The 23326-nt window shown below is 40.0% G+C and overlaps 1 protein-coding gene across 9 annotated transcripts in view; it reads right to left on the bottom strand.

The window, feature by feature from the left end:
- Positions 1–23326, bottom strand: part of mef2d (myocyte enhancer factor 2d) — a 101178-nt gene continuing 77852 nt past the window's right edge. For 3 of the 9 annotated variants that reach the window (XM_084943972.1, XM_084943970.1, XM_084943971.1), the window contains exons 7-12: positions 16118–16296; positions 14796–14825; positions 11509–11626; positions 11073–11250; positions 9631–9699; positions 1–3029 (exon numbers count right to left, since the gene is read on the bottom strand). In XM_084943972.1, the coding sequence (XP_084800098.1) occupies positions 2594–3029; positions 9631–9699; positions 11073–11250; positions 11509–11626; positions 14796–14825; positions 16118–16296 (1010 nt within the window). In that variant the 3' untranslated portion in view covers positions 1–2593. Of the gene's footprint in view, positions 3030–6223; positions 6275–9630; positions 9700–11072; positions 11251–11508; positions 11627–14795; positions 14826–16117; positions 16297–23326 lie in introns of all 9 variants that reach the window. The other 6 variants (XM_084943973.1, XM_084943974.1, XM_084943976.1 and 3 more) reach the window with 6 other exon arrangements.

Genomic DNA, 23326 nt, shown 5'->3' with positions numbered 1-23326 from the left:
TTTTTTTTTTTTTTTTTTTTTTTTTTACTAATCTTTAGTTTTTAGCAGGTTTCAAATAAATGCTTCCATAAAAGATTCGTTTGAAAGATGAAACTACATCAGCAATGACTTTGAAAGATTTACAATTAGTAACTGAATTTGACGTAGACAGTGCTACACAGCTATAAGAAAATTTCTGTTCCAATTTTTATACAACATAACTCTTTTGTTTGAAAAAAAATTGTAAACAACTCCTTAAATTGGACTTATGATCCTTTTCCTTTCTTTCTATCCAACGTATGCAGCTCACACTAAACATATCCAATCCTTTCAGCCCTAAATGTTCGATTTTTGTTTTCTACTCTTGGTTCTTTACAAAGCCAGTTGCAGCAGTCATTTGAGACACAAAGCACTGGCCATGGCCACCTACCTGCTATTCCAAGTCTTTTTCTTGTGAGGGGCAGGCAAATAGAAAAGAAAAAGTAGTTGGCTTAAAGGGAGAGGGAAGGCTGCTTTCACAGAGTTGATAAACTGAGGGCCTGCAAAAAAGATATACAAGGATTTATTTGAACTGTGAGTCATGCAAAGCTACCCTGATAAACTTTAAGTTTGAAAATCTGGAGCTGGAAATGGGAATAACAAGTCTCATTTAAAAAACTGCTTCAATCTATTAACTTAATATATTGAATCTTGCAATTATTGAATTATTAATTTAATTAATTAGACCCTTACTGTAGCTTGTAAATTACTTAAATTACACTACATCAAAAGAGAATTTTGAGAAATAAATAAAAATTGCAATATGTTACATGTACCTGCCATTTTTAGGTTGTTGTCCAGCCAAATACATCAGTCTAACTCTAGTGTGTGCGCGCTGTGCGTGCGTGTCAGAGGTGGGAGTTAAGGTAAAGTGCCCTCCATCAGCGACAGAGTCCTAATCATTGCTCACTCTAAACAGTCCGAGTCACCACGGCTACGTCTTCCCTTCCTGCCTCTACAACACCCTCTCTGGGCTCGTCCACATATTACACTTTATATACACACATAAATAATAATAATATAAAAGAGACAGATCCACTGAGAATCAATGTTTGTTTGTTTTTGTTTTTTTCCACTTCCTTAAGGGATATCCTGCCGAATATATAGTTTATATATACAATCCCTGTCGTCTGGTGTAGTCTCTTGCCCCAAATGCAGAGCTGCCCTTGCTACCGCCTGAAGCTGTTTAAATATATACTTGAATATGATTTATTTTTTTTACCTCCAAAAGAAAAAAAAAAAACTTATCCCTGTCACACAAAAGCCACAAAGGTTACAGATTGCTTATATACATGGTACCTCACGATTCTCCTCTTTGAACATCAGCTATCTATTCAAAACATGAATTGCTCACAAAAATAATTTCACCTGTGTGCGTTGCAGGTGTGTGTTCAAGGATGAAATTGAAAGTGAAGATTTATCCAAATTCACTTGGTTTAAAAAAAAAAAAGCAAAAAAGAAAACACAACCAGTTGAGGTAACAAACCCGTATACACACACACGCACACACACAAACCAAACACACACCTTTCTCAGCATCTGTAGTTGACACGATGTGGGCGAAACGAGGAGAATCTGCGTCATGTGTCGTTGAGCTGTGGCAGCTCGTCCCTGATTCAAAGAAAAGCAGTCTTTTACCTCGGCAACAAATCACGTTCCTCGTTTTACAGCTGGCCTGCGTGGTTCTGATTAAATAAAGACCCCTGGTGGTCGCCATTCTTGTACAGGACCCAATGCCGGCCATGTTGATGGAGCCACCGACTTGACTGAGAAGGGAGGCAAGTTATTCTTTTAGTGTCTTCATATTCAAAATGAATCCAAACTCTAAATGTCAACAGTCAAGACAGAGGGACAAAACTCCACGCTTTAAAAAAAAGAAAAGAAAGAAGAAAAAAAAAAAAGAGCACAGCTGCTCCTCTTAGAAAACAAACAAAAATCTAGAGTGATAGCAATACAACTGTGGATGGGCGGATGTGTACATCGATGTGGACTCGGTGGTGGCACCGTTTTAATACAGCGCTGTCATATTTGATCAAAACCTACTGTGGATAACCAGACAGTAAAGATATGAAGGTGAGAGATTGCCACCAGCCGTGAATCATGGCAGGGGCATGCTGGGAAACCAAGTTTGGCTTGTCTGCTTTTCCAGAAACTGTCAAGAAGTCCATGTGGCCAAATTTAATCAGGCCACAGTTCCTAACCACTGCAGCCTGATTACAAACTCATTCACTTCTATCCGAATCCAGCTGAATGATGTGCAGCATGGTCTTTTTTTTTTGATAAATAATTCCTGGTCTTGTTGGGTTTGGTGTATGTCAGTGAGAATACATTACAGTTCAAACGTGACTGCACATTGCCATACGAGTGAGTGTCCACATGTGCGAGTATGTTAGCATGCTTGTGTTGTGTATGTATCCATGTGAGGTTTACTGTGTAGACAGCAGGTTACTGGGTTGGTGGTGGGTGGATTTTGTCTGTGCGTATGCAATGTGGATATTGGGGCTGCTGGAGCTGGTGGGGCATGTACACAATCCACAAGTACACATCTCCATCCTCCATCTGTCCATCGATCCGTTTATGTGACCCAGGTGTCCAGTCTCATTCTCTTGACGTTGGTCCCATCCTGTTCTTGAGGCTCTGCTGATGAGGGCCGCAGAAGGACCATGGTGGGCTGCTGGGCTCCGGCGCCGACCTGGTGGTGAAAATCCAGACCCCCGCCTCGACCCTGGGTGCCATCGTCTCGGTCGCTGCCTTCATATGAGCTGCCGTTGCTGCTGAGACTGTCAACAGGTGAGCGGCCTTGGCCTCCCGCTTCAAGACGCAGAGTACCAGGGTAGGCGATGGACACCAGACCTTGTCCCTGGAGTTGACTCTGGCCCACTCCACCTCCAGCCACCCCACTGGTGGAGCTGGGAGTGCTGCGGTCACGGTTTGGTGAGACGGGTTCGGACTTGATATTGACGTTGGGGTTTGTGTTAACTGTCAGCGCGGCACCCTGTACTCCCACTTGCCTGGAGAAATGACGGATAGAAGAAGAAAGAAAAGAACAAGAAGAATTATGTCAGTGTGAAATTACGCAACTACACGTATTATCCATCAAAAGTACATGAGAGCAGATCTTCATTAGACAAAAGTTTGCAGGGATGGAACACAGAGCTCAGCCAATACTGTAAAAGAATGGTCGCTTTAAAATGAATGGATCAAAGAATTCAGTAAACATATACTGGACTTGTAAAATGAAAAGCAGGATTTTCAAGCAAAAGGCACCCAGGTAACACTATACACTCGGAACATGAAGGCTTGTGTGGACTTAAGCACATGGAGAACAAAGACACAAAGAACAGATAAGGCTACATTTAGGGGCACATTAAAGAAAATTCAGTAAGCCATGCAGCTGAAACACTCGGATATTAGGTTTGATCCCATAAGGTCTACAGCTGAACATCATACTGGAGCATCAAAAAAGATACTCAAGTCATCATTCAGTGGATGCAAGTAGCTAAACAAGAACATCTTCATTTTGTATTTGCTCTGTTTATATCTTTGTTTGTGATACAACAGCTATTAAAGGGCCTAAAGAACATGTTTCCTAAAATAAATGAAAGAATGACACGTCACACATTTTGAAGGGTTTAAATATGATAAGAAGTACGACAGAAATTAAATATATTTTAGTTGTCGTTTGCTAAAATTATGTTTATTAAAAAAAACTGGGAAAATCTGTTGCAGTGTAAAAATATAAAAATGTTGGAATTTAAATGTTTTTACACGTCTATTTTAAAGTTATATTTTGTCTTTGCTGTACTTTGTATTTTATTCTTATGGGAAAATTTTAGGCACACCAAGGAGCAGTGCAAACCAAGACTACAATTAACACACAACCTCTAAGGCTTTTGGTTCAGGGTACTGGTCTTGGTTTTTCTTTTTTTTTTTTTTTACACTATACTGTTATACTATCCTGTCATACTTGATCTGGTAAGGTTGCTTTCCTCCATGCCTGGGCCACTTCCACAGCTCTTTAATGAGCAAATCTCCCTTTGTGCTTGTGGATTTTTATCTCCATCTGTCCATTTTTTCTGCCAGGTGCGCCCCTGATTCCTTCTCAGAAAGCAGCTAACTTTTACTTTCCCTTGTACTCAAAAGAGCATCTTTTTCACAAGGTCACAAATTACGCATCCTCCACTCTTCTATTCTGTTTTCGTGTGCAAGGTCACTGCCATGTTCGTTTTTAGCTGCATATGCCACAGAGCATCTTTCCCGGCCGATATGGTCCATGCTATGAGAGCGACATCGGTATTATATTCAAATAGACAACTAAAGCAGCAGCGTGATCTTCCTTCCTTAATGGCTTTTTTTCATGCTGTCCATAATTTTTTTTAGCATTAAAACCAAAATTTCTCTTGTGCTGTTCGTTTCCCCTGGAACATTTTAACATTATGTCACATTTGATTTGACTTGATTATTATTAGTTTACAAATCTATCAGCAGTTCTCTTAAACCTCCAAGTAGCGCCAACCAAGAGTGTCACAGTAGAGTGTAAATTATGCTCTATTGTTATATATGATAAATTGTATTCACTTGGTGTTTTGTAAGTTAGATCAGCATAAAACGTATTTTCCAGATAAACAGAAAATATTTAGATTCACACGTGAAATGTTCACAGGTTTTCAAATGAACCAATCCACACCTAACTCCTTGACTGCGCTGCCCTAAGATCCTCAGGACAATTATATGCCAAATAGCTTTCGTCTTTGTCACCATCTCTGCTTCTACCTGCCAAAACTCTTTGATCAGCCCCACCTCCGCTGGCTGGAGGCTGAGTCGAACCTGTCACTGTGGCTGACACCGACTGTTGACGCTGCGCTGTGGCTCGCTCCTTTTAACGCCGTCGACATGATTTTTTGGATTGGGCTCGTTCTATCTTTCCCTCTCCTCCAGCTTGACATGGTGGATCTGAATTTGAAGCTCCCAATTACTGCGTTTCGCCCCTTGGGTGTGTTCTAATATGTCATATCATGAGCCATCTGCACCACTGTATCTCTAATATTCCCTCAATTACTGGCAGACTGAGAGGGGAATTTAAGATAGGACTCCTCCAGGCGATCTGGGTCCGTGGCACTCAAATGTGCTCGCTGTCTTCCTCTGCCTGACACACACTTAAAGTTGTGCACTCTTCCTGCCTTACATAAAAATGCTCCTTCCCTCCCGTACTGTCTCACAAACACACCTACACACACACCTACACACACACCTACACACACACACACACACACACACACAAATCCCTCGGTAGGACGATGCTCACGCCGTCTCTCTCATACCCACTTCATCAAACCTGCGTGTCGTGGCTCGGGACGGTACAGGTAGATGGATGATGGTGCCACAGGGGTGCCGTTGCTATGGCGAGTGAAAACGGCTGAGTCAACAGTCCAGTGACAGTGATGAAGGCGAGAGCGGCAGGCTACCCCCCGAGCACTAACAACACGGTGAGCACAGCCAGAAGCAGACATTTGGTTACAGTGCGGTTTGTTGAGCTGCAGCCGTGTTTCCCAAAATGCTCTGCTTTTCTCAGGATGAGAATTTGGGGGGGGGGGGGGGGGAGTTCATCTTTTCAAGAATTTTAACTCCAATCAGACTGTTGACCTGTGCACTATCAATGAAATACTAGTCTATTAATACTGCTGATTTTTTTAAGGGGTGTTACAGATCAAGATCAGTTTACTAATCACGAGTAGGCCTACTCATCAGCTCAGCAGGAGCTTTTTCAGGACTGAGAAATTAGCCCTGGTGATGTAACAGTGATGCTATCAGTATTACTTTGGCTTAACAGAAACATTTTACAAACTGAAGTACAGAATGAAGGAATAAACAGGTACTGGCGTAGCTGACTTCTTGACTATTACTTTTGAGTTCAGCTTTCTAAATGGTGTTCTGCTGAGGATGTCCATTACTGTATCTTAGCTCCTCAGTTAGTAATTGCAAGCAGTTCCTTTGTCAGATTAGTTAAGTTTAGTTGAACCATCTTGGTGGTACATTAAAAACAAAGGAAATATTATCTGCTTGATGCTATGATACTTTTGTTTCTTTCTTACTACTAACCACTGCTGTTTTGGAGTTAAAGTACCAAAAGGTTCCTTTGTGAAGCAGATATTTTGGGAAAGCGGCATGCTGCAGCTGTGTGGCTTAAGTGTAAAGAGTACTATACCAGCAGAGGCCCTCCTCCCTACCAAAGAGCAAGTTGGGCTGAGAAGCCAAGCTGTGGAGGGAGGTGGAAAAAGAGACAAGCAAGTTTTAAAAAGCTAAAACAGCAGGGGAACAGTGGGACGGAGACCAGTCATGGTCAATCCAGACACGCTTACGACAAAAAACAAAGGGCCTTAACAGCTGCTTCGGTCAGGCTGGGATGTTGTTAGAGGCAGAGTCGTGAAAAGCAAGAAGTGCTTAAGCCTGTGCTGAGAAAATGTGATCACCATCCACATGCAAAGCACTTTTACAGTCACTTTCAGTAAAACTGAAATGGTTGAGTTTCCTAAAATGGGATCAGGCAAATTGGCAATCTGTAGTACAAACTCTCCTTAAAAGAATATACCACTAATTTTCTGTGTAGTTTGCAGAGACCTTTATACTTACAAAGTCCTTTTTGAAATTCTATTCTTCTTTAACTTTCTTTTGCCTCTGTGTCAGTTGTGAAATTGTAATAAATTCATACTAATTAGTCTGTTTATTAAAGTCTGCTTATTAAAGTTGAGTCCACGTGGTGCCAAAACTCAGCTTGCTGTTGCTAAATAAACATTTCTGAGCCCCATAAAGTAATTCTGCAATTTAACAATCTAACATGTGACCATCTTATATAAATGTAATGGATAAATAAACAAATTACCCACATGGCACACACTTAATAGAACTAAAATTGTATTTTTATTGTACAGGTAGAGGGATGTATAATGAATTCCCCATGGTTTCTAATTTGGGGTTTGAGAAAATACTGATTCCCACCAGGAGGTTTAACTGCTCAGCCTCTGACAGCATGTACGCATCATGCCCTGCCAACAAACAGTGTGTCCTCTTAGCAATTTATCAGAGTGTGCACCGTCTCTAAAAGTTCTTCCTTTTTTTCAGTTTGTGTTTACGAGTTAGGAAACAAGTATAACGAAAAAGAAAAGCTGGGCACAAAAAAAAAAAAAAAAAAAAAGAGTTAGAAACCAATAATTTTTTTTAAGCTCCGTACTGATTGATTAGAAGCTATGTACATTAAAACATCACTTGTGTACTAGCAAACAGCCACCCCTGAAAGTGGGTCTGTTTGTTTCCTGTGAATGTCCCAAATGGAGGCTGTGTCTGCTGATAACACATCGACTCAGTGAGGAAACAAACCATGGCGACGTGTCCTGCAAAACCAGTACGCAGAGACCACTTCTCCATAAACACCCAGACAAGCTGAATGCAAGGCTGCGCAGCGAGGGGATTTAGGGGCAGCCGTGACATTAACATTTAGATTAGGAAGTCAGGGCGAAGATGAGAGTCAACAGGTGTACACCAAATTAACTGAGCCTGACCAGGAAAGCAGGAAATAAGCAGAATGACGGAACTAGTGGAAGAAGGGATGATTAAAACGAGGGAAATGGAGAGAGTAAGTTGACAAGAATCATTTCCTTGTGAAGCCTGTGGTGAGGGAAAGTGTGGCCGACAGCGAAGGCGAGGCTCGCAGCCAAGCTGTCAATCACCATTTGATTGGAGGAGCTTGTTTGCTCACTGTGAGGCTGCGGTGTGATGAAATCAGAAACAAAGCAGAGCGGTCTGGACTGCAGAAGAGCCCACGTCTGCTCATGCTGTCCTTAGGAAGGCACGATTTTCCGTTTTGCCGAGAGAACAGTTTGGCAAGCTGGGAAAGCATCCCACATTTTCTGTGGTGCTTGCTTGTTTTCAGTGGCAATGATTCTGTTATTCTGATCCCACACACAACACTGTAAATCCGCCTGGTGTCAATTCCAGTGTCACACCTGAGGTTGCTGAAACTCTGCCACAGTCAGCATCTGGGCGGCATGATTATGCAGAAAATGGGAGATCCTGCTTATTTAGTAAAATCATGACTATTTTTCGTATTTTGAGGAATGTCTTGGTTATTTTATTATGAAAGAAATCCTTTGTTAGAGTAGCTCAAAAAGTGATAAAACATGGCGATCAAACAACAGCAAAAACGCCAACTTTCAGCGGTTCCATGAGCTCAAACGTAAAACTTCCTGCTCCTTCTGTTTCTTTTCTTTTTGCAAATACTTTAACATACTGATCACTTTGAGCTTGTATCTTCCTACAAAATTCCTGTATATCATTAGTATGTTAAGAATATTTTTGATATGAAAAATGCTCCATATTGCTGTCGGTATAAGAAACAGTTGTTGTATTATTACAGCCAACGCTCAAGGAAATCACTGCTGGCTGCTTTTTCAGGATCTCCGAGTGGTTCAATGGATTTGTTTGCAGAAGGATTTCATACAATCTGGACTGCCATTTGTTAACATTTACAAGGCGATATGAAGAGTTCTGCTGCATATGAGCTGGTGGTGACTGTTAACTATATGCTGCTTTTTCAAAGATGCTCAACCCCCTGGAGTCACAGCTGTTGTATACACTAACAAACAACCCATTATCATATTTTCCTGGATGATTTTCAGCTTGTCAGACAGAGGAACAAATAACAATCTCTCTCCTGACAGCTAGAATTATTCTAAGTGTCTTTAAAAAAAAAACAAAAAAACAACAAAAAACACATTTCTCTTATTTGTTTTATTTTTAATCTGTTTTGTGATCAAGATTCGAAGCCGCTGTTCAACTGAGATACATACATTTTGAACAAGAGGATAGCAGCACTTTAATGCCCTTGTCTGTGTGTATACGAGTATTTTACAGGGAATTAAATATCAACTGGAAATAAACACTTTTTTTTTTCTTTTTAAAGAAATAGCTGCACTTGACAGTGATTCTATACCATCGAGCTCTAAATTATTCTTTTAGTCCCACTAGTGTAGGAAATTCAGACCAACGTGTACCTGAGCAGTTCAATCTTCTGTCTGACTGTCAGCTGAGAGTGACAGCTAAATGGCTGAAAAGTAAAATTTTAATGCACTAACAATGCTGGTGGCGCAGAGCTGTGCGCTGGTTTTGTGTTAGGAATTGAAAGCAGCACCCAGAGACTACTTCCATTCAAGAACATAGCAAGGTGCTGCTGCTGTCACACTGAAGCTTCTTCCTCTTTGTTGATGACACTTCCAAAGAGCTTCAGATCTAAGCTTTCGGTGGCATAAAAACTCCTAGAACCAGACTAGTCAAATGATAATCTGAGAGGGAAAAAAAAGGTGCTTTTGCCTCAGCAGAAGTGAACGAGCGGTGATACACGGAGAGAGCAAAGCAACAGGCATCACATCAAACATACAAATGGAAAGAGAAGACTGGCTGATATTGTGTTTGTCATGTAATTGCATCAATTTTGTATTTCTTTTGGTTATTTTGGTCACAAACTGTCAAGTTATTATAGACTCATAATTCACTGTGGGAGTATAATAATTTGACAGATAAACAGTGTGGCAGAGCACCAGATGCTATCATGTCATTCACCTCAGGTTAGCAGCAAAATTGGAGATGCAGTTAACCATCTCCGCATTCTGTTTCTCTGCACCCCACATGCTGTGGAGAAAAAGGGGGGGAGGGAGGACAAAACAAGAGGCAGTTACAAGCTGCTCCCCCACCCACACATTAACCTAGCAAACCCAGAATGGTCACATAAAGACTTAGTTGTACCAACTTAATTTGTAAAGTAGAAATGTAGTTGATTAGACTCAGGTAAAGGTCACATCAGTTCTGCAAGTGTAAAAATAATATGGTGACATTTCACTTTTTAAATCGCTTTCATGGTCTTGCAAAGCACCAACAAAGGGAAGATAGGTTAAAAAAAAAAGCTAACCTCGGTTAGAAGGACTTACAAAGAATGTCTCAATAATACAGAAACATTCTCCCAAACACAAACACTGAACTCAAAGAACGGACCCACCTTTGTAGCTGTGTTTGCAAAAGTAAGTTAGTTGTTTTAAACCTAAGACACTTTTTAAGGAGCTGTTTTTCTTCATCAGTTGTCTGCTTCCTGTACTGCACTGAGCTGCAAAAAAACTGTTTACAAAGTAGCTTTTGAGTGCTGTATAATCAGTTAAAATATGATGGCTTGATTCAGCTACTAATGGTGTGTGTCTGCTCTGTAATGACCTCACTTGTTTGGAATTTATACGTTTGTCTGACTCGTTATAGATCTGGTCATCTGAAGGAGATAAGAATGTTCTTAGAGCACAATTTAACCATGCAATGCAAATCAAGCCTAGTGTGTCTGTTAATACGCACCAACATACACATTTTTTTTTTGTTTTGTTTTTTTTCAAAGGCAGTCTGTGGTTTCACAGATGCATGAGAAGTATCCATCACCGGATAGCCATCAAGACACCAAGAACAATGGGACTACTAAAGTAAGAAGACGGGCCATCAGTCTAGTGATGATTCCAGGCTTTTTTTGCTTTATAGCAAAGCAAAATATAAGGTCTGAGGGCACTCAGACCAGCTGCAGGGATTTCTTTTTTAATTACAAAATAGCTCAAATTCTTCAGGGTAAACTTTGTTCTAAGAGTAACCTATTAGCTGGAAAATTAGGAAGACCTGAAAAATGGGAACGTCCAAGAGTGAGTCCACCTTTTAAAGTTTTAAATCTAGAGCGCCACATAATGCAGCTAGAAGCAAAGCCTTGCAACCAGAAGCTAAAGACTGGGACCGCAGTGGGAGGTGGAGCTGAGCAGGGGGAAGTATCTAGGTCACCACGAAGATGAATAAACCGCAGCTTGGGTGATGTTACAGCTTCGTATACGAGCATGTGCTATGGTTTGTGTAATGGATCATGTGACATGTGTGGCTCTTGTAAAAGTTTTACTGCTCAGGTATTTCAAGGAGAAGGTTAAAGGTTGTAACATTAATGGATTAATCTCATTAACGGTGTGTCATAGTAAGAAAAGGGAGCTTACACCAAGTTGCTGAGTGATGCCAAGCTCAGTTGCTGTTGCTGTTGCTGCTGTTGCTGTTGTTGCTGCTGAGAGACTGCTGGTTGCTGTTGCTGTTGCCAAGCAGCCATGTTGCCAGGCACCAGCCCCGGTGGCGTGAACGTCTGGAGCGCTGTGAGATCTGCGCTCGTCAGCTGGTACTCTGAGATTAAGGGATGGAGGGGGAGACGCAGAGGGAGAAAGGCAGAGAGAGGAGACGGAGAGGAGGGGTGAGGGGGATTGTTTTACATCATACAACTTTCGGGTGCATCAATATTAATCAGTGCTAATCCATATTAATGGAGACCTTTGAAGTAGAATCACTCCAGAAGCTCTCACACAATGAACAAAGTGAATATTCATAGTGGTTTGTGGCATCACACTACAAGACTTCCAAGTTTTGCTGCCTTCCACAACTCACCAGTGTTGTAGGCCGTCTGCATGCCGGAGAAGGGCGCTAGGAGACTGGGTGTTGCCACGGAGACCACTGGTGTGGTGAGTGGCTGTGCCACCTGGGAGCCGCCTAACCGTTGAGCATTCTGGGAACACAGAGAGATGGACAGAGGAAGCTGAACATTGGGGCATGTGAAGTAGAAGAAGTGGTTCTAAAAACAAAGTCTGCATTGAGCTACTGACAAGTAGCAAGTTGATTTTCATATGCAACATTTCCTCTTGGTATAAACATCTGCAAGTCTCTCTCTGCACAGTGTAGTTAATCCATGCTAAAACACTTGCACTGTTAAATTCATAACCAAATCCTTCTGATGTTTTTCATGTTGAGGAATCTCTGATAAGACACGCAGTATTTGAAAGAGAGGGTTTGGTTATAAATCTCAGATGGATGTTTTAGCCAGAATGGTTTCATAGATCCAGTGTTGCGGCTCCATGTCGTGAGAAAACCTGGTCTGGATCCACAACAAATCATCTCTTTTTCTCCTTATATGGACTGAGTGTAGAGGTTCACGGCACATGACTTCATCCATTTTCAACAGCAATAATGATAATGGTTAGCATGTGCTTTTCACTGTACAGCAGAGTGGATGCAGAGACTGTAATGTACCCAAGGTCAGCTACTACTTAAATAATTTTACTAAAACCACAGCTTGCTCTACTTCTATTTCAAATAAAAACAGACACATTATCTCCTGTATTCTACTCTGTGCTTTACAAAGTACAAGTGCAGCAACTCTAATTAACTTCCAGCTCAGAGTTTTACTGACACTTTAGAGGTTTTATTAAGAGACAGAAGCAAAGAAAACCTAATAACTAAAATCTAATATAATAAACATTTAGTTGATTTCACTTGTGCCTGTGCAGGGCATTGGAAGATTCATTATTCATCACGCCACAGCCAGAAGCATATCCGCTTCCAGCAAGAAAATCCAAGCACCTCAGTTCTCTCTGAGGTGTTTTAACTTTTCTGTGACACTTTAACATCGGCATGCAAGATGAGAAATGTCTCGCATCTCAAGGTGGCGTTGGCACGGCAATGCTGTCGCCGGGGCCGGGTGCTTGTGTTATGTAGCATCACTGTGGAAGGTGTTATGAGAGGCATCGCTGTGCCGGAGAATCATGCTGACAGGAACGCATGCATCGACAAGGCTGACAGAAGAGAGACGAGAGGGGCTGAATGTGTGTGTAAGGACGTGTTTTTATTTAGTGTGTGCATGTGTGTGTCTACAGAAAGGAATGCAAGGCATGAATAAACAATGTGAGGTGTGTGTTTGCTCTGAGGGGTGGGTATTGGTATATTTATGCAAGGAAACACCCGTGAACCTGTCAACATGCGTGTGTGTGTGTGTGTGTGTGTGTGTGTGTGTGTGTGTGTGTGTGTGTGTGTGTGTGTGTGTGTGTGTATGTGGACTGAAGAGGTCAGCGTATCTGAGTCTAACACGTCCATCTGTGTTCCAGGTTGGAGACTTTGTGAGCTTTCCTCACTCTGATCCTCAGAGCATCAACACTCGGATGAAACCAAACATGCACATGCTGAGCAGCTTTCACACACAGCAGAGAGTCAGGTGGTTGCTCCGGTTCCCTTGATGTTTTCTCTCTACAGTTTATTTGTGCTTCACAAATGTCACTTTAGGCTAGGCTCAACTGTCCCTTAAATATACACATTTTAAAATTCAATTTGCTTTCAGGTTTTCCTTCGCAATAATTCGAAATAATACTCCATCAATAACAAAAACTGGAAATCGTGAAAATGCAACTGCTAAAAGACCAAGACTGTTTTCAATATATTTCAATTCAAAGGATAAAAAGCACAGTCTTTGTAAAAGAAAATACCTGGTCTCAAATGTTTTGGTAATATTTTACAAAGAGTACTGAGATTTAACCCTTTAAAGAATGAACCATGAAAAAACTGTCGTGAAATTGTAAATTTTTTTATAAAGAGTGATTATTGAACCTTCAGCCAAATCAAAAAATATAATAAATAAATAAATAAATATATTAAAATGCATTATTTATTTACATTTTTATTATAGTTGCTATATCTGGCATTTTCTCCACACAATCTATTGCTCAATCGATTGCTTTTTTTTAATACTATATATAAACTTTTTAAAAAATTATATCAAACACTAAGTTCTAAGTTCATTTTAGGTTATGTTTCCCAGACTCTTACAACCTTTGGTAAATACACATTAATTTGCAGTCTTGCAGAGAGTTGTTTAAGGAGACGGACAACCTGTCACGTTTTTATGCATCTTATTTTAGCTAAGAAATATTAAAAAACCCTCCTGTTAAAAGATGATTTACACTTTTATGGTTTGTGCACAGATTAAACATACACGATAAATTCTATAACACAGCTTTAGGGATGTTTATCACTAGTGTGCAGCTAAGCTTAGCTGATACCACCTGTTTCCAGTCTTAATGCCAACCTAAATGGAAGCTTCATATCACATCTTAGAAAGCAATATAGAGATTATCATTAAGCAGCTTTTGGATGTAACTTTATATTTACATAGCATTACATAGAAATGTTATCCATCTTTTCAGCTGACTCCACCTAAGCGTTTTTTTGTTTTGTTTTTTCCCCACTGGTCAAACTCTGCCTCATGATAAGCTTGTAGCTAATAAAGTCTAAAGACGTTTAAAATAATTAAACAGTGCCCTTTAAAACTTTATGTTCTGCATAATTGAGAGCGCATCTCATGAAAAGCTTTTCAGTCTAGTCGTACTGTAGCCATCAATATGCATTTAGTTCTCTGTTTAAGAAAATGATGTCTGTCAAATAAATGGAATATTAAAGTCCTTTCAGTCCTTGGGCCTAATGAATTAAGCATGCAAGGTATGTGGTTATGCAGGGCCTGCCTATCTTATGTATTGTGTATTGTTCCGAGACTTTCCCTGACAAACTTGAAGTTCAAGTCAAGTCTTGTAGGATTGAAATGTCACAAGTTCAAGTCTTTTCATGACTTTATTCAAGCCATAAACTCTGCTGGCATTTACAAATCTTGCGGTGAAGCTTGTAGTGAAGCATAACCCTTACAGTCAAACTCATCCAGGAACAGAAGCAAACAGATGATTTCTCCACCGTCTGTGTGTCGCTCTGATGCTCCAGCGGCTTTACGCCTACTCTTCTCATAACACCAGTGCCACTGATTCAACCCTGAAGTGATGCGTTTGCTGACCGTGTCACACTCATGCTCGGTGAGATCACACACCACATCCATGAGCCTAAAACTCCAAAAGTCTATTCACCTCACTCACCAACTCCAGCTCTTCCTCAGTCTGCACGGCCGGTGGAAGAGGGGAGAGTAAAAAACAAAGGGCTGTTAAGTTTCTATAAAATCTAACTGGTGTAGAGATATGAACATGTTATGGTTACTTTGAGAATAATTATAGAGATGCATATCATGGTAATACGATACTGAAAAGTGAAGGAGAAAGATTGGATCCAGAAGTCAGCTGTGGATCTGTCTGTCTGCCTTGTTAGAGACTGTACACCATGTATGGATGGACATTGTTGCTTTATTGTGTTTACAGATTTCTGGCTGTAGTAATAGAAATTATGTAATAGTGAGAAAGTTAGAACCATATTTAGAGAAGGAGCGCAGACATTATTATATTTTAAATTACATAAATTATTTCACTTTCTGGCCATAAAAAGGCACAGTGGCCACAGCAAAAAAGGAATCCGTGAACATGTCACACATGTGACATGTGAGAACCACGTAAAACATTTTTATTTTCATCTTCTAAGCCTCTCACTTATTCCAGACTACTGCCGAGTCCATCACCTGCACAATCTTCTTGTAGACTATTTTCTTCAGCCTGATGAATGTGGACAGGTTGTTCGCGTCGCTGGAATAATTAATAACCAGAGTTTTCATATAAAGTAACTCCTCATCTTTATAGTTAGATTTAGAACAAAGGAATCTAAGGGTAAAGTGTTTTAAACACTTCTAATTCCTGCTGTCAGAACTCAGAAATGTTCAAAGTTGGGTTGTGTCAGTTGTCGTTTTTAAGTGACCCAAACAATTATTACTTCAGCTGCCAATGGCGAGTCCCCGCAAAGTTGTGCAGCAGCAGAAATAAAGATGAAATGGTTTGGCAGTTTCATTGCATGACTCAAACTGGAAGTGGCTAAAGAGAAGTAGCAGTCATGGAAATATGTTTTCATGATATGACACATACTGCTGGAGGCAGACAGGATGTCCTCCTGGACAGTGACTTGCACAAAGATCCTGACAAAAATCTCCCACTGTAGCATTTATGTCATTTTTGTAATACATTTAAAATCTAGATTCATCAAGTTGCTCATTCAACATTGTGGAGGTTTGGACTATCAATGCAAACTGAATAGGACAGAAAATATGAATGGTTCACCCACGAGGCCCCTATTGTATATATTATAGGCTTCATCAAAAGGCACCGTAACAAAAAGAAAGGAAAGATTACTGATACTCATCATTGAGAGACTGGCTGTATTACACTTGAGAGATTAAAACACCTCAAGCCTTCATCGCATAATTTTGACTAATTCTGAACTGAAGTGCTGCTTCCACTCATGATCTCCTTACCAGCTGCATGAGGCTCTTGCCACTCTGTGAGGTGATGACCCTCAGGTCCGGCTTACGGCTGTTGACCATCTGAGGGCTGGGTGGAGGTGGAGACTTAGCCGGGACTACTTTCCCCAGGCTGTTGCCATTGGATACAGAGAGGAGGCCTGGGGAGGCCCTGGCACTGATGTAGCCATTAGCTGGAGAGAAACAAATAAAGAAAGTGAGGTTCAGTGAAGAGGAAGTGTAAAAGGAGGTTGTGTGTTTGTCTGTTTTGATGCTTTTTATGTTTCTACCTGTGAACTAGTGACTTTTTGTGCTTGTCTGCCTGGATGTGTATATTCAGCTCTGCATGCGTGTGTGAGAGAGCTCTCATTAGTGAGTTGATCGCTCTGTCGCACCACATGCTCATCATTGTTTCTGTACCTCAAACAGCTTTTTTCTTTGCAAGATGATTCTCTGCAGCTTCTTCACATCAAAACCATGTCACGATCTCTCCAGATCTATGTTATTTCTTTATTTCCATGTTCACACTCACTCTCTACACATTTCCTCTTTTACTTTTACGTGTCTTGGCACTTGGTTAAAAGAAAAACATGCAAATCTTTCTGGACACCTGCCATCTGTGAAACACTGTGAAAAACCCCCACTTCCTTAGCAACTTAGCTTTCATTATTACTGAATTATTGCTAAATTGGTCTCTATGACACAGTCAAAAATCCTCCATGCAGTTTAACGATTACACTGTACTTCCAATACTGTGACTGCATATAATGTACATGTGTAAAACCATTATATTGTATTTACACACATGTAAATTATTACTTGTAGCAATACATGATATTATGAACGGTTTTTTGAGAAAAACAAAATAAAAATGTTTCTTTTATATAAACTAAGGTCCATAAGGTTTTGGAAAATAACAGTTTTGGTCATTTTTCTTCTGTACACCACCAGAGTGAATACTCTGAAAATCAGATGACGGGACAAGGGAATGTATAAAAATGCCTTTAATGTCCTTACAATTCATGCAGTAGCTTTTTAAAAAACAAATTTTTTTGCATCTCATTCAGCAAAATTGGAAAAAATGATCATTGCAAAAATATTTACAGACCTAACTATGTGTAAATTGATCTAAGGGACTTTATATATAATATTTAACTTCATCTCTTAAGGCTTTCCTGTCAATGTCAATTTGCCAAAAAATGAAGAATTATCCAATACACAAGATGCTTAAAAGAGTTCATATTAAGAAATTAAACCTGTTCTGATCTCACATGGAAGTCTGGTAATGTTTGTTTTGTGTTTTAGTTAATGAGAAATGTATGAAAAGTCAAAGATAATTTTTTTAAGGCCATCTAGTCCAGATGAGTAGCTCACTGATAAGTTTTTAATAATTTCAACAGTGGACCTTTACAAGGTCTTAAATATGCACAATACATTTAATTACGTTTAAGGTAAAATGAACTGGTTTTAGTCTTTTCATGGGGCTTGTTGACAGTATTCAAAGATAAAATAACTTCTGGTTTGCAGTGTAAAAGTTCTCTCCCCCTTGGTCTTTTGATCTTTAACGTCGATCAGGGCATTCCAGTAACATGTCTGGCCACATTACAGCATGCTACACCTGTTGAATGCACCCTCCTTTGAAATGGCACAACTGCCACATTCCAAACCTGAACACTGCCACACAACAGTTACTCTAAGAAACAACAAAGCCTGATTTGTGACGTGCTTCTGTCACAGAAAAACACTGCACGATACAATGCTGCTTCCTCTCCCATGTTTACGTTCTTTTATATTAGTAGGTTGTGTACTTATTTAAGATGGGTGTCATTGGGTTTTTTTGTCTACTGTGTTTACCTTTGTTGCCTATTCATTTTCAATCAAGTTTAAAAAATTAAAACGAACGTTGGATTTGGTGGTGATGTGGAAGATGGAGGATATCTGCTTGTCATAACAACAAGACTCCAGCAGACAGCAGCCTGTTCGAGGCTAAAAGACAAGTAGGCTCAAACAGAGACTCAGTCACAGAGTATATAAAAAGGGGGACAGCAGGGACTTTCCCAGCCCTAACACACACACACACACACACACACACACACACACACACACACACACACACACACACACACACACACACACACACACACACACACACACACAGTATTCCCCTTGGACAGACAAGGGATATGTGTGATAGCAGTTCTCCATGACGCTGCCTCCAGACAACAGTGGCATGTGACTCTGCTTCATCTCAGTCTCACACACACATCCCATAAACGAAACCTCACAACAACAACTAGAAGCGAACACTACCTCTGTTATCAGCTCAGCGGGAGGGAGACCGGGCAGAGAGGGAGGAAAGAGGAAAAGCACAATAGGAGCAAAGGAAGGAGTAATAGAGGGATAAATGGTGGAAAAGTGAAGGAGGCTTGAGAAGTTAAGGTAAAGCTTCTTAATGTGAAGCACCTTTAGACATCATGTGAGACAAAGAGCTTTATAAAACAAAAACAAAAGAAAGATATGAAGATGAAAAATAGACCCGGACAAATAGATTTTAAAAAGAGTAAAATATGATTAAATATAACCTAAATAGGATTAGATGAACATTATGAAAGAAAATAAAGTTACAACACAGCTATAGTGCAGTACATGATAAGACCAAATTTTCCCAAATTAAATTTAATCAGAGGCAGAGGCAAATAGAAAAATCCTCATTGATTGAGCTGCTGTAGACTTGAACTTATCTGAGACTTTGTTGCAAATATATGAAGGAAAAAAACCCCTGAATGCTGAGTCTTCATGTTTAGTTTTGACTCTGGGGATATTAAGCAGACCTGTTCTTGTCCTAGAAGATTTAACAGGTCTGGATAGTTCCTGACAGAGCAGTATCAGATTTGTTCTTTGGCCCTAAAACAAGATATAGACAAAGAAAGCTGGAAACAAAATGAGATAGAGCAGAGCTTAAATAATTGCACTGTATAGTATTACCGTATAGTTTATGTTATTTCCTCCAAGTAGTAAAACAAAACAAATCTTCAATAACCCCTCAAACAAAAGAAAATGATCATTACAAAAACAATAAAAAAAAAAAAAAGGAAAATATTAGCCTGAATTTCAAGTGTGAAGAAGGAAGGCAAGAAATGATAGAAAAAAGGAGAATTAAGAAATTACTCAGAACTGTGGGAGGTAAAAGAGAAAGGAGAGAAGGAGGAACCAGTATGGTCAGGAACAAAGGAGACAGGGAACAACCAAAGAGTAAGGTATATGGAAAAAATCATTAGGAGGGAAGGAGAGACAGGACAGAGAAGGTACTGGAAGGACATGTGAATGCTGGGAGGAAAAAAAGATGTTGCAGAATGCAGCAAGGTAGAGACAGATGGAATGAGACAAGCCAGGAAGATAACAGTAGAGGATGTCAGAAGAAGGTACTGTAAGTCAAAAGACAAGAATGAGATGAAGCAATACGAGATGATAAAAGAAGAAAAGGATGGTGGAAGAAGTAGGATGGGAAGCAAGGAAGTAGACAAACTATGACCACGACAAGAGGACAAAGGAAGCTAGCAAGGAAGAAAGAAAGTGGGCTTGAAAAGTCATTTGGAAAGAAAACACAAAACAGGATAAGGATGGAGATACTGAAAGCAACAGGGACAGAAGAAGGGGGGAAGAAGGAGGAAAGAAAAGATGCCAGCAGGTAATGAGGTAATGAGACAAGAAGCAGAGGGCATAAAGTGACCACATATTAGATATGACTGAAACAGAAAGGGAATACAGGAGGAGTGGCAAGAAAGCTACTTAGGAAAAAGGAATGAAGCACATAGGGATGAAAGGGTATCTGGTTACAGAGGCGGGGGGTGGAAATAAGTAGCAACAGAGGAGGAGAAGATAATAAGGGTGGAGTAGAGATGAACAGAAAGGCTAGGAAAGGAAAAAAGCATTTAGGAAATGAGGGACAGAAGGCAGAGAGGTAATGTGAAAGGAAAAAGAAGAGTTTGTTTTTCAGCATCATCTGACCAGTGACAACACCTGTGTCCTGTTGACGCACAGTGAACCCTCACTACATCAGGTGACTCTGGGAAATTCTGCGATCCTCCATGTGTCATGTTGCACAATGTGCACCGAGCACTTGTGCATGTCTCTGATGGAAATCTGTTGCTGTTCACATTGTGTTCATGGCTCTGTGTAAACAGAGAGGGTGGTGGCGTCGTGGCGATCCAGAGTCAGGAGTTACAAACAATGTGAATACGAGTGTGAGCCTCTGCTCGAGTTTGTGATGCGTTTTTCACTCGCCCTCAAGCCAACTCCAAATCCCCTTACAGAAAATAAAGATGGAGTGCTGAGATGCTTGTGTAGCCCTGTATGTGCATGTATATCTGCTTACACTATACTAGACAAGTGTTGGTTTATTACCAGTCATTTTTACAAGACTCCAGACGCATTCTTGTTTGGACACTAAGGGATGAAAAATGGTAAATTGTGGAAAAATATGTAACAGCAAAGAATAAAACACAAAGACAGTATAAAACATGGACAAAGTCACCCATTTCCTTGGAACTCATTCTGAAACATCAACATTAGCTTTTTGAATGCTGCCATGCTTTCTTTTTTCATTTTGTTTTTTATTTTGAAAGCCAGAATTTAACTATACAATTCTTTTTTTTAATTACTGGAAAAACAAAATTGAGAAAATAACTTGAAATTTCGAGATTTCAAGCTAACACAAACTAAAAATTTGTGTTAGCTCTGCCAATCAGGAATCTCAGTGAAGGAAGTAATTTCCTTGTTACACGGAAGCAAATGGTGCAGACACGCACAATCAAAATCCAGGTAACATGGAGATAAGCTTCCTTATTGGCAGCACTAACTCAAAATTTCAAGTTTTTAACTTAAAATTTTGAGATACCTTAGTGAAATTTTTCAATTATCGCATCTGCTATAGGCATGCTTTCAATTGTTGTACAGTCTGGCAATTTAACACAGCAGTCTATAGCAGACTTCCTTTTGGAGTTAGCCGTAAGTGGTCAAAAGAGAAATGTCAGTTTTTGCCACGTCCTCCTGCCTTCACTTTTCAGCTCTGGAGGTTGGCCCTGACCTTCAAAATGTACTTTTAAAAAAACTGAAATCTACAATACAAATAAATCTGACTTATTTTCTGACATAACCAGCAACACAAAACACCTTAGCTATTACACGTAACTGTGAAAATCAACCGAAGAAGTAAAGGATGTATAATCCCATATTTCTAGCTGTATCTAGTAACAAATATAAATTTGTCTTGATCTGCTGAGGTCTGGAGATTTCTGCCTTGCCCACAGAATGCATTTGAATCGAGGGCACAAATGAAAATGGAAAAATGAAAAAAAGATAAAAACCTACAACCAAGGTGAGGCAAAAAACAAACATACACATTTTTCGAGGAAAAAACTGCCCTACTTACAAAAAAATGTGAATTGGAATAACAGAAAAGAAATTATTTTGTGTTTATCTCTGGTCTTTGTTTTAATTCCATGCTTGCTTGTTTTCTGCCCGCTCAGTATCTCTTTTACATTCTAATATAATAACAAACAGAAACTAAATAATTTTGATGTTTTCCTAAAAAGAACTACAAGAAAAATGTTAGACTTAACAGAAGAGTTCAAACTTGCAGATTTGTTTTTGTTTTTTTATTCCAAGCAGTTAAAAATAGCATACGCTTATTGAGTTGTGGACCCCGTGTTTTCGTGCTGAGTCGTGAAGTGACTGTATTTTAATACTTTGTGTGTTTATATTTATTGTTTACACTGAGCATCCAGAAGCTCACATGAATATAAGTCCTATTCTGAGCATGAGTCACAGAACCGCTCTGAGACATCTGTGGCTTTATTTGTGTACGTTGACTGTTCGAATGCACTTTTCCATATACTTTACATGTGTTCTTGTCAGTGTCCGGGTGAACATGTGTGACTACCGTCAGTGTGTGTGTGATGTCTCCTATTACGCGAGGCTGGGCGTGGGAATGTGTGGAATGCTGGGTGACGTCAATGGTGACATTCCCATAGCACTGACTCCCTGGACAACAGCTGAGAATGACAGATTCAAGAGGGGGGAGGGGAAGAGGAAAAAAAAAAGAGGGGAAGAAGGGAGGAGAGAAGAAGAGAATGGAGAAGAAGAGATAAAAGGAGTAAAGCAGAGAAAAGAAGAAGATGGGAGAAAAATCTGAAGAAGTGAGGAACTTGAAAAGAAGAGTGGGTTGTAGAAAAAAGTAAGAAAGTAAGCAAAAAATAAGACTCCTAGGTATAGAAACAAGACAGAAAAACTGGGATGAGGAGAGCAGCCATAAAGTGAAAGAGGAAACAAAAGACCTGGAAGAAGGGAGGGAAAGAAATAGGTAACACTGTCAGGATGGTAATGGGAGACACAAAAGATGAATAAAAAAAGAAGGAGCAGGCAGAGAGTGATTAATGAGATGAAGGAGTGAGATGGGAGGACGGAGTGGAGCAGCCATCTGGGTGGATCAGGTAACCTTAGATGAGTTCTGGTACAACGAGGTTTCATATTTCGACACACGAAGGAGTCGTGATGTGTTTACAGAAGTCCTCGTGGTCACATTCATCCAAATCGAAACACAGACATCCACCTACCTTCTGAGGGTCAACTCAGCACAGCCATTGACAACTAAACAAAGCCTTATTCTAACAAGAAAAATACAATGTGTGAAGAGTTTAATAAAGTTAACAATGACTCATTTCTGAAATACTGTTAAAAACAGCTCTTTGATCTTCAATAACAAGTCCAATTTACAGCATTATTAGTCAGGACATGACTTTAAATGCTTATTTATTGAATGATGACTTGCTTTTAGGAACACTTGGTAAAAAAAGAAAAGTCTCCACACTTTCATTAATAGCTTTGAAAAACTAATATCAATATTGAGCCTTGGCTTTCGAGTATTCCTCTCATACAGTGCAGGGAAGTTAATATAAATGCATTGATTCATTTTGGCCCACCTTACCCTGAGACAATGCGTTTATCAAGTGAATATAGACAGGAAAAAAGCCCCACACCTTTCCACCATATCTATTACTATGGGTTTGCTGGCAGTATCTTTCCCAGCTAATGGGATTTAAGGGGAGAGCTCTGGCTAGTGTCAAAGTCACCTCTGAGGAGAGTCCTTTGCCAAGACAGGGGACAGTTGGATCGGGGGGTGGGGAGGTGCTGAAGGTGGTGGTGAGCGGGGTGGGGCGGTAGATT

Source organism: Perissodus microlepis, chromosome 11 (assembly GCF_051167445.1).
Source record: "Perissodus microlepis isolate ML-2025 ecotype Zambia chromosome 11, ASM5116744v1, whole genome shotgun sequence".
Taxonomy (NCBI): Eukaryota; Metazoa; Chordata; class Actinopteri; order Cichliformes; family Cichlidae; genus Perissodus; species Perissodus microlepis.
Note: the sequence above shows the minus strand (reverse complement) of the source record. Positions and strands in the feature narration are given on the sequence as shown.